General features: G+C 40.7%; 1 protein-coding gene across 2 annotated transcripts in view; it reads right to left on the minus strand.

The window, feature by feature from the left end:
* Positions 1-22,233, minus strand: part of FAM3C (FAM3 metabolism regulating signaling molecule C) — a 63,164-nt gene extending 40,931 nt beyond the window's left edge. Inside the window, exons 1-2 of one of the 2 annotated variants that reach the window (XM_003982983.6) lie at positions 22,187-22,233; positions 2,543-2,597 (exon numbers count right to left, since the gene is read on the minus strand). In XM_003982983.6, the coding sequence (XP_003983032.1) occupies positions 2,543-2,555 (13 nt within the window). In that variant the 5' untranslated portion in view covers positions 2,556-2,597; positions 22,187-22,233. Of the gene's footprint in view, positions 1-2,542; positions 2,598-15,380; positions 15,520-22,186 lie in introns of those variants that run through there. The other variant, XM_023250519.2, reaches the window with a different exon arrangement.
* Between the last annotated feature and the right edge of the window lie 256 nt (positions 22,234-22,489).

Raw genomic sequence — 22,489 nt, forward strand, 5'->3', positions numbered from 1 at the left:
TCTCCTCTGAAAATTACTTCCTGTTTTCAAGAGCAACCACAAATTGCCTACACGTTTAGTGCATAAGACAGCAAAATTCCAATAGGCTTTGAACTCTTGCCCCCACAGGATCTAGCAAAATTCCTGGACGTAGTCATACTCTCAACAAGTGTTTGCTACATAGATGAATGGTAAGAGGTGACACATTCCTTCTTGATCACTTAAGACCAAGGGCTTGAAGATTCTATATCACATGACAATCTCAACCACTCATTTTCTAGCAATCACGGGCATGTGCAACCAGAGATAACCTCTCCCTGCCACTTACAGCAGATATACGAAACCTTCACTGTTTAAGATCAAAATATTAAAATGAATAAAATATCAAGGTTATAACATATGAAAGTTCTAGACTAAATTCAGTACCAAGTTAGACCTGAGCCTACACTAAATAAGCTATATACATCATATATACACATACGTATGTATATACACATACGTATACAATACACACACATACTCCATTCACTGACTGCCTACCATACAGCTAAATGCTTTACAAGTATAATCACATTTGCATAGCTTTTCCAGGTAATTATTTTCATTTTACAGATAAGATATCAAAGCTGAAAAATTTTAGATCACTTGCCTAAGGTCACGTAACTAACTAGTCAGTGGCAGAAATGAGTCTTCAACCAAGGCCTATTCACTGATACTGGACCCAGAGGAACTAGGAGGAAAGAAAACCTCTAAGACAGAGAAAAGTCAGACGTGGCGAAATGAACTCATAATAGAACAAGCAGATGGTCCCAGAGAGCAGGCAGGTGAAGACTGGCAGAGACCCCATAATGGTAGAGTTCTAGAACTTCTGTGACAGAGGAGTCCTCTCCAGAGTTGGGTCACCAGCCAATTCTGGACATAAAGGGCCTGACCATATCACCCCACAGTCCCCATTCTTGACTTCCCAAGAGATTCTCTCTTCCTTCTAGCCACGGACTGCACTAATCTGAGGTGTCCCTATTCTTCACAAAACAAAAAGCATAAACTTTAGACACTGTTGCCTCACTGTAAGAATAAAGGCTATAAGAATATTTCAAAGCAATCAACTTTTTTCAAACTAGAAGAGATTAATCACTCTAAAGGCAATAAATTAAATTAATCTTCCTTCTTCATTAAAAGCAAACACTTCAAGACCTATACTAGGCACAGTGCCAACCATAAAATAAGTTCTCAATGAATAATTACTTACCAATTAACCTTGATATTAATTGTTAGAATCAGAGAAATGAACTCAATGAAAATTTAATTTCAACTAGAATGAATGTAGAATTATGTGAGGAACAGAAACTTGCTTTGATTATTTCAATCATTATGTTTAATTAATGTACTTTTAAAGTCAAGGATACATGATCATCAATAGTCCTGTTGTATTCAAAGATCATTAAAAAAAAAGACATTGTAATATGATTTTTAAACCATAAACAAGCTCTTCGTTTCTAGCAATATTTTCCTTCACTTGTTGAATAGCTACTCAAAAAAGGATATTTTGTAAGTTCATGATCAAAGGGTCCAGATTTTCAAAGTTCTACAAAGGCATTTGAGCACAACCCTGTTATGTTTTTTAATAATCATGTTTCATCACCTGCACCTTATTGTACAGAATGATGCTTGAAGCACAAAGATGCATTTGTTCACCCACCATGACTGAGGCACTTCTAAGAGATGCCCCCGTAGGAAAATACAGTTTGCTGGTGAGAAGATGATAATTAGAGGAAGACTATCTCGATTTTGAGAAACTACAAATTATCTTCTATGTTGGAAGAACAAGTAGTAAAAATTTCTATGTACAGAGTGTGCACTTCTTCTAGACCCTTGGCCGTGCTGAAGGAGGGGTAGGGGTAGGAGAACACACTTATTTTCACTATTAAGGCAGGAAGCAGTTATCAGCCTCTCCAGGTATTTATGCATCTTTTCATAACATTTAAAGACAGCTACCTTAATACTATGAACGTCAAGCAGTGTTTTTCAGTTTCCTCCATATGCTGCCTAAGAACAGATGTTCTTACACAGAACCTCAACTATGCAGACTGAACTCGAACTAGCAAACAGCCACTTAAGCAAAACTACATTTTACTGAATGGTTCACATACACTAGTTTCCATCTGAAGTACCTATATAGCAAAGATTCAAGCTTTTGAACTTCACAATGCATTTTTCTCAAGAAGTTAGAACTTCGCAAAAATAAAAATCAGTCTCCCTAGCTTGTCAAAATTGTTCTTCATATGGGCATTTTATATATAGCATTAGGCAAATAAGCTTAATGTATAAGAACATAAACATTAAAGCCATAAGTTTAAAAACCTAGCATAAATAATTTCAACAAGTTCATCCAATTTGTGATTTACCAACTACATAAAAAAGTAAAAAAGGCAAAGCAGTGATTGAGTTTGTTACACTCCAGCTTTTCACGCACTACATAAAAAGACAACGTACTCTCTCAAGCCACTTAAATAAGTAAGTTACACAAAAAGTAAAATTATTTCTATTGAATTAAATATCTTACCTGCTACCCTCATGTTTCGTTTTTCAGTCTATGGCACTTCTCATTAAATAACCTCCTAAAATCAAAAGAGAAGGCAAACATCATTAGGTCTAGAAGGAGCATTCCTGTCTAGATTGAGTCTGACTTGAAGTATACTATATAATAAACTAATTAGATAAACGTCATGACATTTCGAAGTATTCTACCAACATGGACACTGAATGAAAAACCTCTTATCACCAGGCCTGGCTCCTTTCACTGGAACATAAAAGCCCCTGAAAGGAGGGCCTGTGCTTTGTACTCTTCTGTCCCTTGCTCTCCTAATTTTGGTGAACAGATGTGAGAAATCCTGCCATCAAGCATGGGAACAGAAGATAATGCCCCTTATTATTCTCAGTGATTCTGCATTTATAAGGAACTTTTCATACGGAGTTCCAAACTTCCAGTTTGTGGGTATTTTCCTAGTCTGTGAATAAGTAGTTAAACAGACTGGTAATACTGGCTTTTCATATTATGTGCCAGGTGTTCTGGTAACTAACAAGGAAAGAAATCAATAATGCTCAATTCATAATTAGTTGATATTTTCTTCAGAGTAGACAGAAGAAAGAGAGCTCACACAAGAGTGGTGGTCCTTGGACGATCCCCCCCCCCACTTCCAAAAGGGAGCTTACACAGAGCATTGGCCCTTGGATGCTCCCTCCCCCCCACCCCAAAAGGGAACTCTCACAAGAGCATCGGTCCTTGGATGCTGCCCCCCCACCCGGAAAGGGAACTCGCACAAGAGCATTGGTCCTTGGATGTCCCCCCCACCCCGAAAGGGACCTCGCACAGGGCATTGGTCCTTGGATGTTCCTTCCCCCCAACCCTAAAAGGGAACTCGCACAAGAGCACTGGTCCTTGGATGCTCCCTCCCCTGACCCCAAAAGGGACCTCACACAAGAGCACTGGTCCTTGGATGCCACCCCCCCACCCCGAAAGGGAACTCGCACAAGAGCACTGGTCCTTGGATGCTGCCCCTCCACCCCAAAAGGAGCTCGCACAAGAGCATTGGTCCTTGGATGTCCCCCCACCCCGAAAGGGACCTTGCACAGAGCACTGATCCTTGGATGTCCCCCCCCAACCCCGAAAGGGAACTCGCACAAAAGCATTGGTCCTTGGATGCTTCCCCCCACCCCCTGCCACCCCAGCCTATTTCTTACTAGTGAATGACCTAACCAAAGTGCTTGTCAGGTCATGGAACAAACTATTTGCAGAAATGGAGCCAAGAGGCAGGTCTGCTGGCCCTGCTCTAAGGCTCGGTCCAGTGTGTGATGCTGTTTCATGTTTAGGATGACAGAATTCAGGTGTCCCTGTGACAAGCACTTAGAGCAAAGGCTTATGTTAATAACAGGATCACTTTCCTCTTCATGTTTTCAAGTTTGTAAAAGAATATATTCATAAGTACAGAATTACAATTTTAAATATTCCAGTAATTACCGTTATTCATAGTATATGTTACACGTCAAATAAAGAAACTACTCTTTGATACTATTCTAAGAACAACAAGAAATAGATACTGGAAAAAATCTTTGTACGGGTATGTATGCTTCCCTCCTACGAAATAACTCAAGATGGATGAAATCTTACAAAGAAAAAGTAAATGAGTTTGATAGGAAATTTATGCTCAAGTTTAACGAGACAGCTACCACGGTCTACTCAATCTATTGTACAAGAAAGGAATTCAAAAGAAAATTTTGATGAATGAGTCACATTGATAACTGATCCATTTATTTTACATTGTATTTTGATACTGATGTTTCAATGCTGATGTCTGATGCAGTAATTCACCTAATATTTCAAATAAAAATAGTAGCACGCCCCTGAAGGACACAGAAAGGAAATGAGATGCCCGTTTTTTTCATATTTAGTAAGAAACAGGCTGGGTTGGGGGTTGAGGGGCGCGTATCCAAGGACCGCTGCTCTTGTGCGAGCTCCCTTTCTTCTGCCCAATTTACTCTGAAGAAAGTATCAACTTTTAAACCAATAGTGAATTAAGCACCATTGATTTCTTTTCCTTGTTAGTTATCTGAACACATTGCACGTAATACAAAAAGCCAATGTTATCAATCTATTTAAGCTAACTACTTATCCACAGGCTAGAAAAATACTAAAAGGAAATAAAAGATCGTAATGTACCCATAAGCCATCCCATAAAAGCAGAAAAAAAAAAAAAATCCTTGTGTTTTCAAATGAAATCTCCGACTGGTTTTAAATCCTTTGTTGACTTCTAGTAAAATGGAACACTACGTTCACAACACACCCATACCTTTCCTCCCAGTAATATTCCAAAGTACCTTCACTCTTATCTGAATGTGGTGTAGGAAAATTTCTTTGGAAGTTGGACGATCAGTTGGGCAGACACTTTGCTGTTCTTTTTCACCATTTCCATTATCTGCTGAGGAGGCCACACCTGTCCAAGCACAGTCACTGCCTCACGTATCTGCCACCTATCTGCACTGCCCAGCAAGCCTGCTTCTAAGTTGATACTAATAAGACCACAATATAAGCAACTATAATTGTCTAGTAGAATTCATGTTTTCCATTAAATTTCTGAGAAAACAAACATGTCATAAAATCTCTTAAATTAAAATCTTGTAAAACCTCAGCTATAACACATTTTTAATTAGTTTGCTTAAGAAGCAAATTAATGATGCAAGAATGTAGATCAGCATAAGGAAAAAGTACTGAATATATTTGAGAGCAAATCAGGGAACTTGTTTACAATGTGCTAATTCCAAAGCATTCCTAACTTGTCTTCTTAGGATGACATATAAAAACAAAGAAAATCACTACATATAATCATCTTAGGGAGAAAAAAGCAGAAACATAATGGAATAAACCTGGCATAAACCTCAGGCATTGAACCTCGGAAATTAAGTAGGTAAAACAGCTTCCGAGATGAACACAATGGTAAAAGGGTAAAAAGTCCTCTGCTAGAAATTCACAGCTCTTTAATCCAGAATCCACAGGTGAAATAATTTATTTTTTTTGTTTTACACATTCATCAAAAAGGTAGAGATATGGAAACTAGAGCTATTTACCCAAATTAGAATACTGGTGGTAGAGAGTACTTTTAGGATAGAATAAAAAAGAAAACAAAGTCTGAGAGTACATTGGCCCCCCAAAGTGTAGTATAAGTCAAAACAACAAGTTTCAGTGTTTCAGATAAAGGCTCAAACCCACCCAGTTGCTGCCGTGTGAAAGTGCACAATCCTCTAGAGTCTACCCCACACAGATGCCCACCAAGATGCCCCTGGGCAATGAAACGTTAATGAAGCATGTGACCCACACTGAAGAAGAGAGCCCAAATTAGGATCTCAGTCTGACATACTCAATTTCGTTGAGTGTCTTGTAATTTAGACATTTCCTTTAACCCGACTACCTACTTTGGTCTAATTTGGTGAAGTTTTATTAAAATCGGGCCTGAATCAGCAGGCCTCATCCTAGAATCAATCAACTTCAGTACAACAGATAAAAACACAGGTCAAGTGATAACTTTCACGCTCTCCTTGAGAAGCAGACTTGAGCCACAGCAGGTCAATGACAAGACCAGCATTCTGTAGCAACAAAATAAGACATATTAACAATTATTCACCAGGAGGGGAAGGTCTTGCCAGTTAAAATATACTAGGTAGGGACGCCTGGGTGGCGCAGTCAGTTAAGCGCCCAACTTCAGCCAGGTAACGATCTCGCGGTCCGTGAGTTCAAGCCCTGCGTCAGGCTCTGGGCTGATGGCTCAGAACCTGGAGCCGGTTTCCGATTCTGTGTCTCCCTCTCTCTCTGCCCCTCCCCCATTCATGCTCTGTCTCTCTCTGTCCCAAAAATAAATAAATGTTGAAAAAAAAATTTAAAAAAAATATACTAGGTAATAACGGTTTGAGTAGTACTTTATGTACACATTCTTATTTGATGTAATCATCCTAACAGCCCTCCAGTCATGGGTATTTCAATGGCATTATAGATGAGGTCAAGGGATATGTGTCAGGTCACACAAAGGGTAAGGAAGAAGCAGATACAAACACATACACTTCCTCTCACCTCAGCAGCTCTCTGACATACTCTAATACAAGCAAGTCGCTGACACAATTCCATGCCGATCGGTGTGGCCTTTGCAAAGTGCTCTAGGAACTGCTAATCTCTGCCGCCAACCAGCCACTCCAGAGATGTGACACTTTGCCAAAATGATTACGAATACGTATTAGAACACCTCTCCAAGACAGAAAGGATAGAAGAAAATGAAGCACACAAAAACACCCACTGATGTATTCAATATTAACAACAATCAACTAAGCCAAGAGAAAATACTATAAATCCTACTCCACAAATATAAAGAAACCATCACTCAATTCGATCCAACTTTAACTCGGTGCTAGCCAAATGGCAACTCCAAATGAATCAACCGAGTGAAGTTCAGATGACTGTAATGTTCATGCAAACCGGGGCTTTTCAAGAGGACTGAGAGGGAAAAAAAGTCAGTGCAAGCAGGTATTTTTAAGCACATGTAGGCCCTGTAATGGCTAATTATATGTGTCAACTTGACTGGGCCATGGGATACCCAGATATTTGGTTAAACATTATTATGGGAGTGTCTGAGGGTGCTTCTGGATGAGCTTAACGTCTGCATAAAGCAGTTTACTCTCCTCAGTACCAACGGGCCACATTCAACTGGAGGCCTGAATAGAACCAAAAAGTCTGAGTAAGGGAGAACTCACTCCCTCTGTCTAGTCTTCCATCTGGAACATCGGTCTTTAAATCTGGACTGGGGCGCCTGGGTGGCTTAGTCAGTTGAGCGACCGACTTCGGCTCAGGTCGTGATCTCGCAGTTCATGAGTTCAAGCCCCGCGTTGGGCTCTGTGCTGACAGTTCAGAGCCTGGAGCCTCTTCAGATTCTGTGTCTCCCTCTCCCTCTGCCCCTCCCATGCTCATGCTCTGTCTCTCAAAAATAAATAAACGCTAAAAAAAAAAAAAAAAAAAAATTAAAAAAAAAACCTGGACTGAAACTTACACCACTGGCTCTCCCGCTTGCCTGGGACTTCTCAGCCTCCACAACCCCATGGGCCAATTCCTTATGATTTTCTATTCATCCTAGACAGATATCTTCTCTCCTATCAGTTCTGATTCTCTGGAGAACCCAGACTAACAACAGGCTCCCTCAAGATCAGAATGTAGATGAAAATTTCAGTCCTACGGCAGTTAAAGAAAAGAGGGAAATGAGGTAACACTGGAAACAAAAGGACGCCGTACCTCAAAGTCATGAGGGTGAGTTATTCTGATGTGGCTTATAATCAGAAGTATGGTATTAAAAACACTATTTGCGGAAAAAAATACCTGCATTCATGTGAACAAAACAGAGAAAATGTTGGCAAACTTGCTTCTGTAAAAGGGCCAGATGGTAAATATTTTAGGCTTTGTGGACCATATACACGGTCTCCATGGCAACCACTGTGCTCTGCAGTTGCAGCTGGAAAGCAGCCATAGACAATACGTAAACAAATGAGCCCAGTTGTGTTATAATAAAACTTTATTTAGGAACACCGAAATTTAAATTTCATCAACTTTTCATGTTACCAAGTATTATTTTTCTTCCGTTTTTTTTTTTCCAATCACTTAAAAATGGAAAAACCTATCTTGGTTTGTGGGCCACACGGACCCATGGGTCATCATTTGACAACCGAGAGAGAGGAATAAAAAATAAAATTTAAATTAAAAACAACTTTTAAAACAGACCATGCTCTAATATCCCAACCTTTCTTGCAGTTGTTTGCTGAATATGCAACTCGCACAAGGCTTCTACTGGTCCTCTTGAAAGTGCTACTGCAGAAGCAGGACAGATCAAACAACCCTAAATCCTGTGTTCTGTACATGCTAATCACACGCTTTCATAATCAGCTGCGCTCCATGGGAAGAAGCATATACTCCATGAGAAACCAGGGATTCTCTTCAAAGGAAGGAAAACAAATCCTTCCGTTCCTGTAGATGAAGCAGCCCATCCATAGCAAAGACAGGTGTAATCTAGACTTTGGAACGTCTTCCAAAGCGGTCCCAGCAGGTATAAAGAAACTGGATAAAAGTCAGTCTTATCACAACCCATTTCATTAACTGTAAAATTATGTCGGTGAGGAGAAACGAACACTATTTTCTTTACACAGGCAATTAAAAGTGATGATTACTTTTGTGATAGACATAAGGGGTGGGGTTTACTGTGCACCTGATGTTTGATCAACTATTAAAATCGCAAATATTAAGCTTTCCAAAACCTTTACTTTAACCAAAACAAAACAGAGCACCTATGACTACAGCAGCTGCAGGCTGTCGAGGGCCCCGGCTCACACGCGTGCCACCGCATACTCGTCCTTGCCACGCTGGAGACATTCGTGAAATAACAAAAGGAAGAGGGGTGAAATGCTGCACTCGTGTGAAAAAAGTCTGAACATCTGAAAACTAATTATGATGTCTCAGCTATTCTCACCGTGTTACAAATAGCGTGAATTCAATAGGATTTGGTGTTATTAATACTAAACGCCTGATAGAACAGAATCCAAATACAACTTCAGAAAATATTTTAGTGCTAGTAGGCCACTCTGATTCTCAATCCTAGAAGAGGCATTCATTTAAAAGAATGATGCCCGAGGAAAACATAAATGTCTCTACTTCTTCTGCAAAGGGGCTTTTAGAAACATGAGAGTACAATGCAACAGACCAAAAAACTTATTTAAAAACTTTTAAATAATGGCTCAACAGAACCAATGAGTCTTTCAGAACTTTAATTTTCTGTTGAAAACCTTGGGAAGAGAGGAATATACACAATCTATGCCTAGATTTTTTTAAGTTATGTGAACTACCGTCAAATGGCTTACTTTCTAATGCAGCATCATAGTGAAATTACATTCAAAAGAGGATTTGTATCTAATTACGGCTAAGAAACAGAAACAGAATTAAAAGCATCCTATGAAAACGCACACATGAGCCAGAAAGTGCTTTTAGCTCCCCTCTAGAATGTTAACCAACGCTTAATATGAAGCATCCTGGGACTGTTCCGGGGTGAATCTTGTTCTCCCTGACCCCGGTCTGCCAAAAATACCTACACCTTGTTTTTATTTGGTTCTCCAGGCAGGGAATGGAGAGAGCCATGCTTTGGAAAACTTCTCTCTGATCCACAGCAGCTGGATAAAAACTCCTTTCTTCTAAGGATGAAACATGAAAAAGTAGAACTATCATATCAACCTGCCTCTCCACGTAGAAAAGGGAAGATGTCCTGTAAAATCACACAAGGGCCCCGCCTACACCGACTTCACCCCAAAGACTCAACGGAGGGGGAGGTAACCAAACTAGACAAACCACACACACTACATCCTGAAGACAAAAGTGTTGCAACAGCATTCACCTCAACATTAAGGGTTCCACAGCACAACTCCTCCAACCAATGTGAATCAGCTAGACATCTACCACTTCTTCCTCTTCAGACAGGTGAGGTATCAGGTTTCGGAAATAGTTCAGTTGATCAACAAGCTTTTTAACCGAGGTTTCTGTAAATACTTCAGGTGAGTAAAGACTAAATGGACACGTGTTCTGCTTCCCCTCCCAAATCTAACAGGACTAAACAAGGTTTTCCTGGCAAAAATGTTTCATGTTCTAAGAGGATACCACTGAAGGAAGTACCATAGCCAGGTGGGGCTGCTCTTCGCTGAATTCTCGTCAGTGGACAAAGATTTGTTCTAACCCACAGGCATCCTATCATACAGTCCCCAATATGCCACGACACTTCATGAGTTGGCAGACAGAGTTCAGGTTTACTCAGACACAGATTGCTGTTTAACCTGATAGTATTGCCACTCCCTCCTAGAACTATCCAAGATAAGACAATAGGTGGCTGGTGTCTGTGCCTATCAACTCCTGGCACTGAGGGCTAAGGACACTCTAATAGAAAAAAGGGTTATTAAAAAAAAAAAAAAGACAAAAATCAAATGACCATGCCACATGTGATGTCAATGTGACATTATCATCTCAGTGAACTGTAGTTACAAAATGGAAATCACTAATGACTTTGTAGACATTAGAAATGAGACTTCTGAACTATCAACACATCAATGGCTGGTTAGGATGAAAATGATAGGGGGCCAAACTGGAGTGCATTACACCCATCTATCCAGCTCCCTTACATCTGAAAACAAGTCATCAGGATAACATTCATTACAAATAAATGTCAGGTAAGGACCTTACGTTAAATTCTACCATAAACAAATATTTTACACAGTAAAAGGTCTGAAGAATGATTCATTATAATTCATTTATCATACAGCTTCTATAACTCACGATAATCACTTACCTTAAAAGGGGCCTGTGGTTCCTCTGATCCTAAGATGTTTTTATTGATTCTAAGGTGCACACTACTTCTCTCATTTCAACAGGTCTTAAATTGGGGTGAGGTTTACAACCCTATTTTTCTCCCACAGTAGTACACAAAATAATGGTGCACCTTATAAACATCTTAGATTCAATGAAACAGCATTATCCGGTTCTTTGAAGCCCTAACTACAATGTAAGCCCCTGTATGGACACCATGATTATAGGTGGGTTTTTTTTAATGCAAATTCCTGAGCCCAGAAACCCTAGAAAGATTAAAGCTCTTGCAAGTTTAAGGAGCTCCCCAGGTGGTTCTCACTCTCTCTCGTCTGAGAACTTGGGATCTACAGTACAGCAATCTGAACACACAGACAAGGTTGGGGATGGGGAGCAGGGCAAATCTAGGCCAAAAAAAGCCCAAAGGTAAAGCTCACAGAACAAGAATTTCATTCTTTCTTAACAGTGAATGGAAATCAACCTGACTCTGGGCCAGGTCTCCCGTGGGGGTGAGGAGGGAGAGGCGGGCAGTGAATAAATCTGGACACAATGTGCTGAGGAACACAGGAAAGAAATCCTGTTTGCAATGATTACAACAGTATTAGATTCAAAATTCCCTGAATGTGTTCTTGCAGTTTTTCCTCACCTACCAGAGCAGAATTCTGCTTAAAAACCTCTAATCCGGTGGAAGAAATGAAATGGTGATCAGATTTCTGCCACTGAGAGCACCAGCAACATGCCAAAAACAGAAAAGAAAATGACATTTAGTTCTCCCAACTCCGTCAGAGTTCTACAGCTGTGGATTAAACAGCTGTAGTGTAAACCACCTTAATCCCTCACTATACCATCCAGGAAAAGAAAGATAGATAGAAATAGGTATCATTGAGAACAATGGCAAAAACAAAACAAAATACATTTTAACTGTAAGAAGTTGAACATATGCAGGGTAAAGAAGTGTCAGGTTCACAAGTTGCAACAATGAAAAAGATTACAGAAAAGCACACATTTACATACAGTGTAACTATCTTCATCTGCAACTATTTTGCATTGTATCAGATGAGAAGTTACAAGTTCCTATTCTGATTGAATGTTTTAAGCATTACCCCACATACCTTCTCCACCTACACTGTCTTTAAAGCATCTGCAGAATTTAAGTGAACCAGAGCAGACAGAATTCTGTGGTTCAAACTTTCCACGTGAAGAACAGCTGGGTCTACCCTGGATGGTGCACCATTTCTACCACAAAAGCTCAATGAGGGTTAGCAGCTATTTGCAAAGAACAGGTAGTAAGTAGCTTCTAGTGGTAAAATTTCCCAGACCACTTAAGAAATTCATCTTTGTTGATCACAGGTCCTTCAAAAAACACATTTAATGATCACTTGACTGCAGATAACGGATGGTATCGGTAGCACACCTGATGGCACAAAACTGCCTGAGGTCCTGTAAACCTGATGAAAATCAGTGCAGGAACTGGCTGGCTGCTATAGCTGTCCACGGAACTTTTTCTCACTAGGGCACAAGAACTGACCAGGGACCATCAATGGATGAACGACTACACAAAATGTGGAATGTAACCATGCATGGAGTATCATTCCACCATAAACTGAATGAAGTACTGACACATACTATGTATGTATGGACGAACCTCTAAGACATGATGCTAAGTGAAAGAAGCCAGACAGAAGAGATCACATCGCGTATGACTCCATTTGTATGAAATATTCAGAAGAGGTAAATCCACAGGGGCAGAGAGCAGGCCAGTGGTTGCCAGGGGCTCAAGGGAAGGGGGAATGGGGATAACTGTTTAGTGGATGTGAGGTTTCCTTTTGGAATGAGGAAAATGTTTTCAGACCAAACAGAGGTCATGACTGCACATCACTGTGAATGTACTACATGCCAGTGAATTGTACACTTCAAAATGGTAAATTTTATGTTATTTGAATTAAATTTAATTTCCTAAGGAAGGAAATTGGAAAAACTCATGAGCAAAAAAATGAAAAAAATCATAAACAGTAGATGAAAAAATTAATTAGATTAGAAATAAGGAGAATGTAAGTCATCTCAGAATAGCTTCAATCAAATGGAATAGGCCAATGAAGAAGAGAATGAAAGAATACCAGTGGGGTGCACAGTGGAAGTTTAGAGGAATTGGAACACTTAATTTCCTCCTTGGATAGTAAGTCAGCTGACTGTATTTTAGGAGCTGGATAAAAATCACAAAACCTCTTAAAGTTTAAAGATCTTGGGAATCTTACTCAATATCCCCAAATTAAGAAAATAAGGCACTGCCTATAGTTAATTAATGTGGTCAATGACATTCACGAAGCAACTAAATGCAGAACTTCTACTTAAAATCCAGATGATGTGATACGAAGGACAGGAACCGTTCTGGGCTAAGTTCAAGACAAATGTTTACTATTGTACCAAGCTCTGAGCTAGACTGACTTTTGTGACACCTGGGAAAAAGCAGTTGGTTCTTGGGTCTCGCACCTTTCAGCTTTAAGAAATGGGTACAAAAATGAAAGAAAAGAGAAAGATACACTGTTTCAAAGAAAACAGCTTTGTGAAGGGCTAGTGTTCTTATTCATAGTATGCCTGATACCTATAACTGGCACACACCAGGTACTTCAATATTTTTTTTTGAAAGAATATAAAAATCCTTGAACACTGACACCATTTAAGATCTAAAATATGTGGTTAAAAAAAGATAAGACTCTTCTGAGCCCAAACCAAAATTATTACTTTTTGCCATTCAACAATCTCTTAGCCCGTTGACCCTCTCTCCAATTACCTTTCCTTTGTAATGTATCTTCATTAATTATGAAAGATTGGTTAATTACCCATGCTTAGGGTAGCAATCCAAATTTTAGTAATTCCAATAAAACACCCATTAAGTCTATTTTAAAAGTCACTTTAATCCAGTGGTGCTCAGTCTTATTTTGATTCCCTTTTGCAACACAAGTCTCCTAACAATGCGGATTTTGGAGGAACTGGGCCTGTGTCCTTTCTAAAAAGTCTTATTTGTGTATGATTCTGTGAGGTCCCCAGGTGAAGAATCACTATGTTGAACTCTTTTTATTTCTCACTATCAAGAAATGCCAGTCTTTAGTGAGCTGAGAAAACATTACATGGAATTTGTGAAACAAAGCTTCCAACACCTGTATAAAATTGGAGGTGGGGAGGAATGTAACTTTAGTAATCATCTAGAGAATTCAAGAGACTGGAAGCCTTTAGAAAGAGGTACATTTAGTGATATGATCAAAACCAATACCAATTCTGCCAATTTCTTGTTGAAGAGCATAAGCTATTAACTTTATTTTCTAAGTTAAATGGAGATCTCTCTGTACTCTGTAGCGCACCATAGGAGTATCAGGAATGTTTCCAAAAACTTGGAAAATCTGGCAGTATACCACTAGCCCCGCAAGGTAGTCAAGGGCCCGAGGGGTCCGGCATCTACTGTCATCAACCTTTACTTAACCTCTAGAGGAGTTCATATGTTCATTTGCAAAATTAAGAAATATAAAAGGACTTACTTTTTGGCTTGTGCGGAATAAATGTACATATGAAAGCATTTAGTACAGTGCCTAGTAAGCAATCTAATATCAGCTAGTATATTGTATCCATATATTGTATCCATATATTCCTGACTAAATACAATAAAAACAAAAGGTTCTGTCGATTAGACAGCAGCTCTGTATTATATGAAACTTAAAAAAGCGAGGGTGGGGGATAAGATGATGAAACACAGCTGGAGATCTCAATCTCAAATCGTCAATTTGTCATTTATATTATTTAGACCTAGGGTCACTCACTGTTGTCCATAGTAAGGAATTTTGAGGATAGTAGCCAAAAAAGGGGACGGGGGTTAAAAAAAAAAAAAAAAAGAAAGAAAGAAGGAAGAGCACATTCATCAATGACACCGAATATCAATGAGCTGGATAAATTTCAAAAATGAGAAGTACCTCCAGTTTAGGAGACGCTAAAACTTTGCAAGTGAGCCAAGACGGCCCTCCACAGAGTACAAATGCAATACCCAGTTCCACCCTCGCCTCCTTCGAGCACTCGGCCCCGGTTTCCCACCGCGAGCCGGAGCCCCCGCGTGGCACGCGCGCTCCGGGCGCCAGCACCAGGCTGGGGCACCGAGACCGAGCGCCAGGTGCAGGCACCGCCCCGCCCTCCGCGGACCCGGGCACGGAGACGCCGAGCTGGGGATGCGCGGCCGGGACGGCGGCCCGGATCCCGGCCGACCGCGCTCCGGGGGCTCCGGTCCTGCCCGCGCTCCCCCCCCCAACCCCCCACCCGCTCCCTCCTCCGCGGGACGCGCCACGACGCCCCGGCGCGCTCGGGGGCCCGCCCCCCGGCCGGCGGTGGCGGGGCGAGCGGAGGATGAAGGTGAAGGTGGGTGCCCGGCTTCCCCCAGACGCCCTGCATCCCTCCCCGCCCTCGGCCGCGGCTCCCTCCGCCTCCTCGTCCATCTCACCGGCCTCCCGCCCGCCTCTCCGCCGCGCGCGCCTGCCTTCCGGCTTCTCAGCTGTCAGTCCTGCCGGAGGCCGACGGGACCCAACGCCGCCGCCTCCCGCTCCCTCCTCCGCTTCCTCCCGGGCTCCTCCGGCTTCCCCTCACCCCCGCGAGTGGCCAGGAGGAAGCCAGCTCGCCGCTGGGCCTCCTCCCCGCTTCCCCGCCGCGACCAATGGGCCCACGCCGCCGGGAAGCCGCGCACGCCCCCTGGCGGTGGAGGACCGAGCGGGCGCCCGGCCGGCCCGCGGGAAGGGCTCGTGAGCCGAGGGAGGGGTCGGCCGGCCGGCCGGCCGTCCAGCGGTCCCCCGCCCGGCGCTGCGCTCTCTGGACTTGCCACGTGGGTGCAGCGGCCCCGGCGCCGGGAGGCGGAGGCTAGCAGCCGGGAGTGGGAAAGATGTGTCACGCCCTCTTTGCGCTCTTTCACACGCAGACATAATTCTGAGCTTAAAGGCAGATATTTCAAATAACCAGTCCCGTTCTAGAGATCCGATGATTCTGTGCGAGGGTCTTAATCAACCGAGGATCTTAGACAATTACCTAAGCCAAGCTAACCTACCGTGAAAATACTCCCTGCCTGGAGCGCTAGAACGCTGAGAACCTTAAACGTTTGGCCCAACGGGAAAAAAAAGTAGTGCATGTATTGTCACATCATTTTTGTTTAAATTACTTAGCAACACAGGGTTAGAATTGTTTATCTCCTCCACACACATTTTTTTTTTTTCCTGCAGTCGGGTTGATAACTGGAAGTCAGTCTGAACCCCATTATACAAAACCTGACCTGACAACCCCAAATTGTTTCATAGTTCATATCCACATTCCAGAACAATAATAACTATTAAATATTATTAAGTAGAATCTAATCAAGACAATGCATGGTTGTAGAAATTAAATTGCATTGAAGAAGTAACAGGGTTTGACCATAGTTTTCTACCAAGTCTTAGCTTTTCTCTAAAAGTATAAAACACAGAACCTAAATAACAGGTATGAATTCTGCAGTTTGTATTTTATCGTAGGGGGAGGAGGCAAGAAATGCATTCTGAGAGCCTTCTTGGTGCCCAATATTTGGCTGGGCCTTTGGGTATATCTTCTCATTTAATGCTCACAACTCAGTCGACATAGATATTACTTGCATATTACTTTTAACAAACCAAAAATCAAGACTGCACAGCTGAGTTTAAATGGCTCGCAGAAAACCACAATATAGTAAGCTGTGAAGTTGGCATTCCAGCGTAGGTCCCTCTAGCTCCAAACAAACGAGCCACTTGGCTTCTTATGGTACCTAAACCCACAATATTTAGTGTGCCTGTGTTTCCCCTAGTTCCCCATGTCCCACTGAAAGAATTTATGAAACCTCTCAAATAGAGTGGTCAGGTCATATTTGTGAAAGAGCTCTCTGACCCGCAGCTGAATTAGTCTGTATAGAAATGACGTATGTCATATTCTTATAGTACTACACTTGAAACAATTCGTGGTTTGAAAATGTGTTTAATATGCTATTTGCCAATGGCCATAATATATAGGTTAGAAAGCTTCAGTAGGTAACGAAATTAATTATAGTGGGTCACAACCAACATTTTGTTGCTGTCAAAACACTTGAATAGAATAGAACAAAACTTCAGTGCTCGTAGCATAACATGAGGGTGAGTATTGTTTCATGAAATACTTGTACAATATTTAAGTGTGGATGAGTTTCTTGGTTACAGTGTTCTGGGTTACAATGTAAATTATATGTCTTCACATGGACTGCAATGTTTAAAAGTTGGTAAGTCACTTTCTTAAAACACCTGTTTAGCAATCAGTCGTTTCACCGACCTTTTCGCTTGGCAAGAGGTAGGGGAGGCAGAGGAAGTAATCAAGATAAATGATTAAGTTTAATCAGACTACAGAGAACAGGGAACTTTGCAGTTCCAGGAGGTTTAATCCAAACAAGTGTTACATGATAATAAGCATTAATAATTTGTATTTTTAAAACCAATATTTATTACATATTTACTGTGTGCCAGGCTCTTTGCTAAGCAGTTTAGCTATATTGACTCATATAATCTTCACATCGGTCCTCTAAATACAGAGGAGAAAAGTGCAAGACTGAAAGGGAAAATTGCCCAAGACCCTATTGCTATTACCTGGCAGAGCCAAGATTCAAACCCACATGCTCAACCTCAAAGCCAACCCCACCTTTCATATACTTGAGGAGAAAAGTTAATTTTCTCTTCAATGGGTGCAGAATTTTATATAGAACTCTAACATACTACAGTATTTTCTGTATAAGGATTACATAATATTGTTAAATATAAAACTTGATGAAAAGCGTCAGAATTTTAATTGGACCCATTCTCAAGCAGAATATTCCACTTGGCATCTGTTTCTTGTGTATGCACTAGTAAATTTCCTGCAAGAATGCTCCGCGCAACAGTTCCTCCCATCTTTGCAAATTCATGCCACTTTTACCATCAAGGGATGGAGTCTGTATCCCCTCCTCTTGAGCCTAGGCTGGCCCTGGGATTTTTTTTTTTTTTAATCCATAGAATGCCCTGGAAGTGATGCCCTGTGACTTCTGAGCCTTGAAGCTTCCATTTTCACTGTCTTGGGATCCAATTACCCTATAAAGAAATTCAGATCAGGCTGCTGGATGAGGAGAAACTATAGAGAGAGAGACTGAGACCTAGTTAGGCACAAACCATCCCAGCCACCTTACCCGAGGCACCAGATGTGTGAGTGAAATCATCTTACAAGTTTTAGTCCCAGATAAGCTCCTAGCTGAATGTACCACATGAGTGACCCCAGATAGTACCACTTGGCCCCCTGGGAACCTCCTAGTTAAGACCAGCCAGTCCCATAGACTCTTGAGAAATCACTGTTTGTTGTGTTTTTAAGTTGCTAAATTTTGTGTTGTTGTTGTCTTTAACATGGCAACAGATAACTGAAACATGGAAGGAAAGGGGAAAAAGTCGACCAGCTGTGAGAGCAGGGTTACTTTAAAATATTAAAGCATGTTTATATTGGATCATAAAGTCAATCCTGTAGAGATATGGCCAGAAACTTGCCTAGCTTTTTAAAAAATATTAAGGAAAAAAAGCAGAAGTAGAATAATAAAAACAAGAGTCAAAGTGTCAAATGTGATAACTACACTGGGTAAAAGACCACCCCCAAGTGTGGTTGAAAAACTTTTCTTCAGAATGTCCTCAAATACATGCATTTCAAACTCTCAGACATCACCCAGCCTGTTCGTTTAAGTCTCAGGATGCTAGTGTTACTCCTTTCATCCCACCAATTCCTTTCCTGCCAAGCCAGGGCAGTCATCACTTGAGCCCAATTGAATCCCAGGTATCTACATAGACTCCAAATTTCCTGATTTCTCCTTTTCACAGCCTGTGTTGGCTGAGTGAGCTGGCTGGACCTTTGCTAAATGCCTCACCCTACTTTCCCCTCCTTTCTTCTCACTCTGTATGTTTTTGCCAAAGACAGATTCCATACCAGACCCTTGTTCCCAGGCCTATCCCCACTCTTAACTATCTTTCATGTTGAAGCCCTAACATTTCTCTTACTTTACCCAAGTTGTTGCATGAAGTATAATGGATCACCAAGGGAAGACCTGGTGATGACTCAGTTGAGTACCTCAGCTGATACTCAGAAGAAAGCCTTTATTGCATAATTGAGAACTCAAACTTAATTATGCAATAAAGGCTTTCTTCTGAGTATCCTTGAGACTACCATATAATCATTTTTTTGCATCTTAAAAAGCAGGCTGCACAAGGATACTGTGTGCAGGGGTACATCAGTGAAAGAGAAGGCTACGAGTTATGATGAAGGACTAGGTCTTTGGAGGAAAAAAAATCCTTCTCATTCCCCTCTGTGCTAGCATCCCCAAATTAGCTTTGGAACCAGTTAAGGATTCTCAGCTTGGGGGTCACCGTGACCCGTTTTAACATGCTTTTTTTTTTTTGGTTCAGCTACAAATATAACTTTTTTATTTGTTAATAGTAATTTTTCTATTTTCTAGGAACCTAAAAGGGCAAAACAATATAGTGTTTAAAAAGTTGGACTACCCACAAATTTCATAGCACATTTGATACATTTACCATTTTAACACACATTTAGCCATTTTTTAAATGCACAGCCCAGGGGTAGTAAGTACATTCACACTGTTGTGCAACCAACACTATCATCCATCTCCAGGACTCTCTTCATTGAGAAGCTGAAGCTCTGTATTTATTAAACGATAATTACCAATTCCATGGTCCCTTCAGTCCATGGCAACTACCATGCTAGTTTCTCCTTCTATGAATTTGACTTTATCTGCCTCATATGAGCAAAATAGTATAGTTAAAAAGCTGAAACACTCGTAGTTTAATGACACCATATTTGATATGTAAGCAACATGGTATCTACAAAATACACGCATTTTTTGTTATAAAACATGTAAGGTACAATGAAATCATATTATAACACATGTATCTGCATAAAGAATGACTCTACTTTTCCATCTATTACTACTTTCCTAGCAACATATAAGGAAATTCTGGATACCATAAAAAATTGGGTTTTTAAAATGTCTTTTTGATTCTACTCCCTGGGAGATTCTGGTTTGGATTATATCTTTTAATAGATCTTTCAGTGTGGCAAAATTTGGCATTTTTGTCTTGTTGATAAATCATATTAAATGATATACTGAATATGGTAACCCACATCTAAAATATGTTTTGGAATCATAACTACAAAGTAACTTTACTTTTCCTGAAATTATGTGCAAGTGTGTATTATAAACAATTATTAAGATTACTAGTGGTTTCTTCAGAAGAATAGTTTATTATTCTGTCTTATAAAACATTACCTCCTAGAAAAATTTCCGACTCGGCACCATAATGTAAGAACTATTCTTTAAAGTCTTATATGGTGATGTTACCTGTTAGTAATGCCAAGCAAAGATGAAGAAACCATGGATCAGCCTAAACACACACACATACACACACACAACCCTTGCATAAGCATGGTCTACACATAGTCTGTAAGGTATTTAAAAATATATATTTATCAGACCTTGAAAGCAAATAGCTTCTTTTTTTATTGCCACAGAGTGAATGGGAAAATGTGACTACACCCCTGACATTCATAGAATTCTAAGTAAATGAATAAATAAGCCTTGCATTAAGTCATCCAAAAACACTTCTTTCCATGTCCTACTAAAATAAAGAAAGAAGGAAGGAAGGAAGGAAGGAAGGAAGGAAGGAAGGAAGGAGAAAGAGAGAGAAAGAGAGAGAGAGAAAGAAAAAAAGAGTCCACCAGAAAATCATCTAAGAAGAAGCAACTGAACAAATATGGAATAAAGTTTGTGTTTCCCTAAAATATAATTGCTTCAGTCTGTAACCTCAGTTCTTGATTAAGAACTGAATCTGGGAACCCTTCAGTCCAAGCACAAAAGGATTCACTATGACTGTGGTATTTTTATTAAACTTTAAGATCTCTAGTTACATCAAACTGAGATGCATTGTTTGCTTTGAAAGGCCATAGGAATATGAGTAACAAAAATATCATCCAATTATTAGTATTGCATTAAGATCTATTCTCGAGTGGATTTCATGGTCACTAAAGGCAGTTCAGCAACACTCCAAGAGGCCAATGGTTACAGCAGATCTAAGAAATATAGAAGCAGCAGAACAAACAAAATAAAACAAAACAAAACCTAGCCCATGCACTATCGCCATCTTTGTAAATATTCCAAGGAAGCATATGTTAACATTGGAACCCAGACAATGCCGTGGACATCGTCAAGTCGTATAGGCCATAGGGTCTCTGCAAGGTTGTATGTGCAAAATGCCTTTCTCTGATATACCTACAGCTTCAATAAGGACCTATGGTTTCAATTTTAGGCCGATTTCCATTACACTTTCTTCACTCCCTCTAACAGATACCACATCTGAACTATTCTGAATTTGTATCTTGATTAAATTTGAAAGGTTATTTATGTGTCCCTAAGCTGTTCATTTTTTGCACTTTTATTTTGAAATGTTTCTTGTAGAACTGCTGTGGCCTCACTGAGGTTTGCTGCATATTTTTAAGTGTAATTTATTTACCCAGAGAAGTCCTGTTCAAATAGAGCATCTGGTATTTTGTAGAGTTCTATCCAATAGTCAAATTTTCCATCTCTATTCATGAAGCAAAAGCCAAGGAAATTGCTCACTTCACTTTAGAAAACCGAGAGTGGGAAATTTAACCTTCAGTTTCTATAGATTCCCAAATAATGTCACCTTCCCAAATTTCCCTTCTCTTCTATCCCACCAGGACACCCCTCCCCGATGCCATCATTGTTTAACTCTTTGAAAGGCCTGAGATGGCAGAGTTGGGTTGGATTTGGAGTCAGACCGATGAATTTAGATCCTGGCTCTGTCTATTACTAGCTGCTAGGTGACCCCAGGCAAGTTTTCTAGTCTGTCTAAGCCCGTTTCCTCCCTGTAAACGGGAACAACAACAATTCCCGCACAGAGTTCCGGTTTTGTGGGTTTTTTTTTTTTTCTTCAGTAGTACAGAACATTTAGTATAGTTTTTAGAATAGGAGATGAAACTCATTTGCCATAGACGATCCCGAAGAATTCTTAAATGTCCTCACCCACTTCCCCCTGACCTGCCTGCAAACCTTAGGTGAGACGTCTGTTCAGCTGTTTCTTGTGCCACCCATCACACACAGCCTGTGCTGTCCTAGGAGCTGACACCTCATGCCTCCTCCCCCTTCTTGCCACCGTCCAACCCAGGAGAACGGTTGTCTCTCCATACCAGTGGTATCCTCCTAGGGGCTCGGGCTCATCACTGGTCCATTTCTCCCCTTCCAGAAATCCAGAGGCCAGATGGTTTATCATGAGCTGTCTGTACTGTTTTCTTAGCCTAAGCTGCTTACTCTCTCAAATCCTTAACTCCAAATCCTCTGACAGTTTCTCACAGTTCCTTAATGGAGACAGAACATTAGTGTACTTCTTACATGAACACCATTGTATCTGCTCATCAGTCCCACCTCCCTTTGTTTTTTGTTGTTCATTCACCTCTTTTGGAGCCTTTCATACATGGTGGGTCATTTTGCCA

This window comes from Felis catus, chromosome A2 (genome assembly GCF_018350175.1).
Source record: "Felis catus isolate Fca126 chromosome A2, F.catus_Fca126_mat1.0, whole genome shotgun sequence".
Classification (NCBI taxonomy): Eukaryota; Metazoa; Chordata; class Mammalia; order Carnivora; family Felidae; genus Felis; species Felis catus.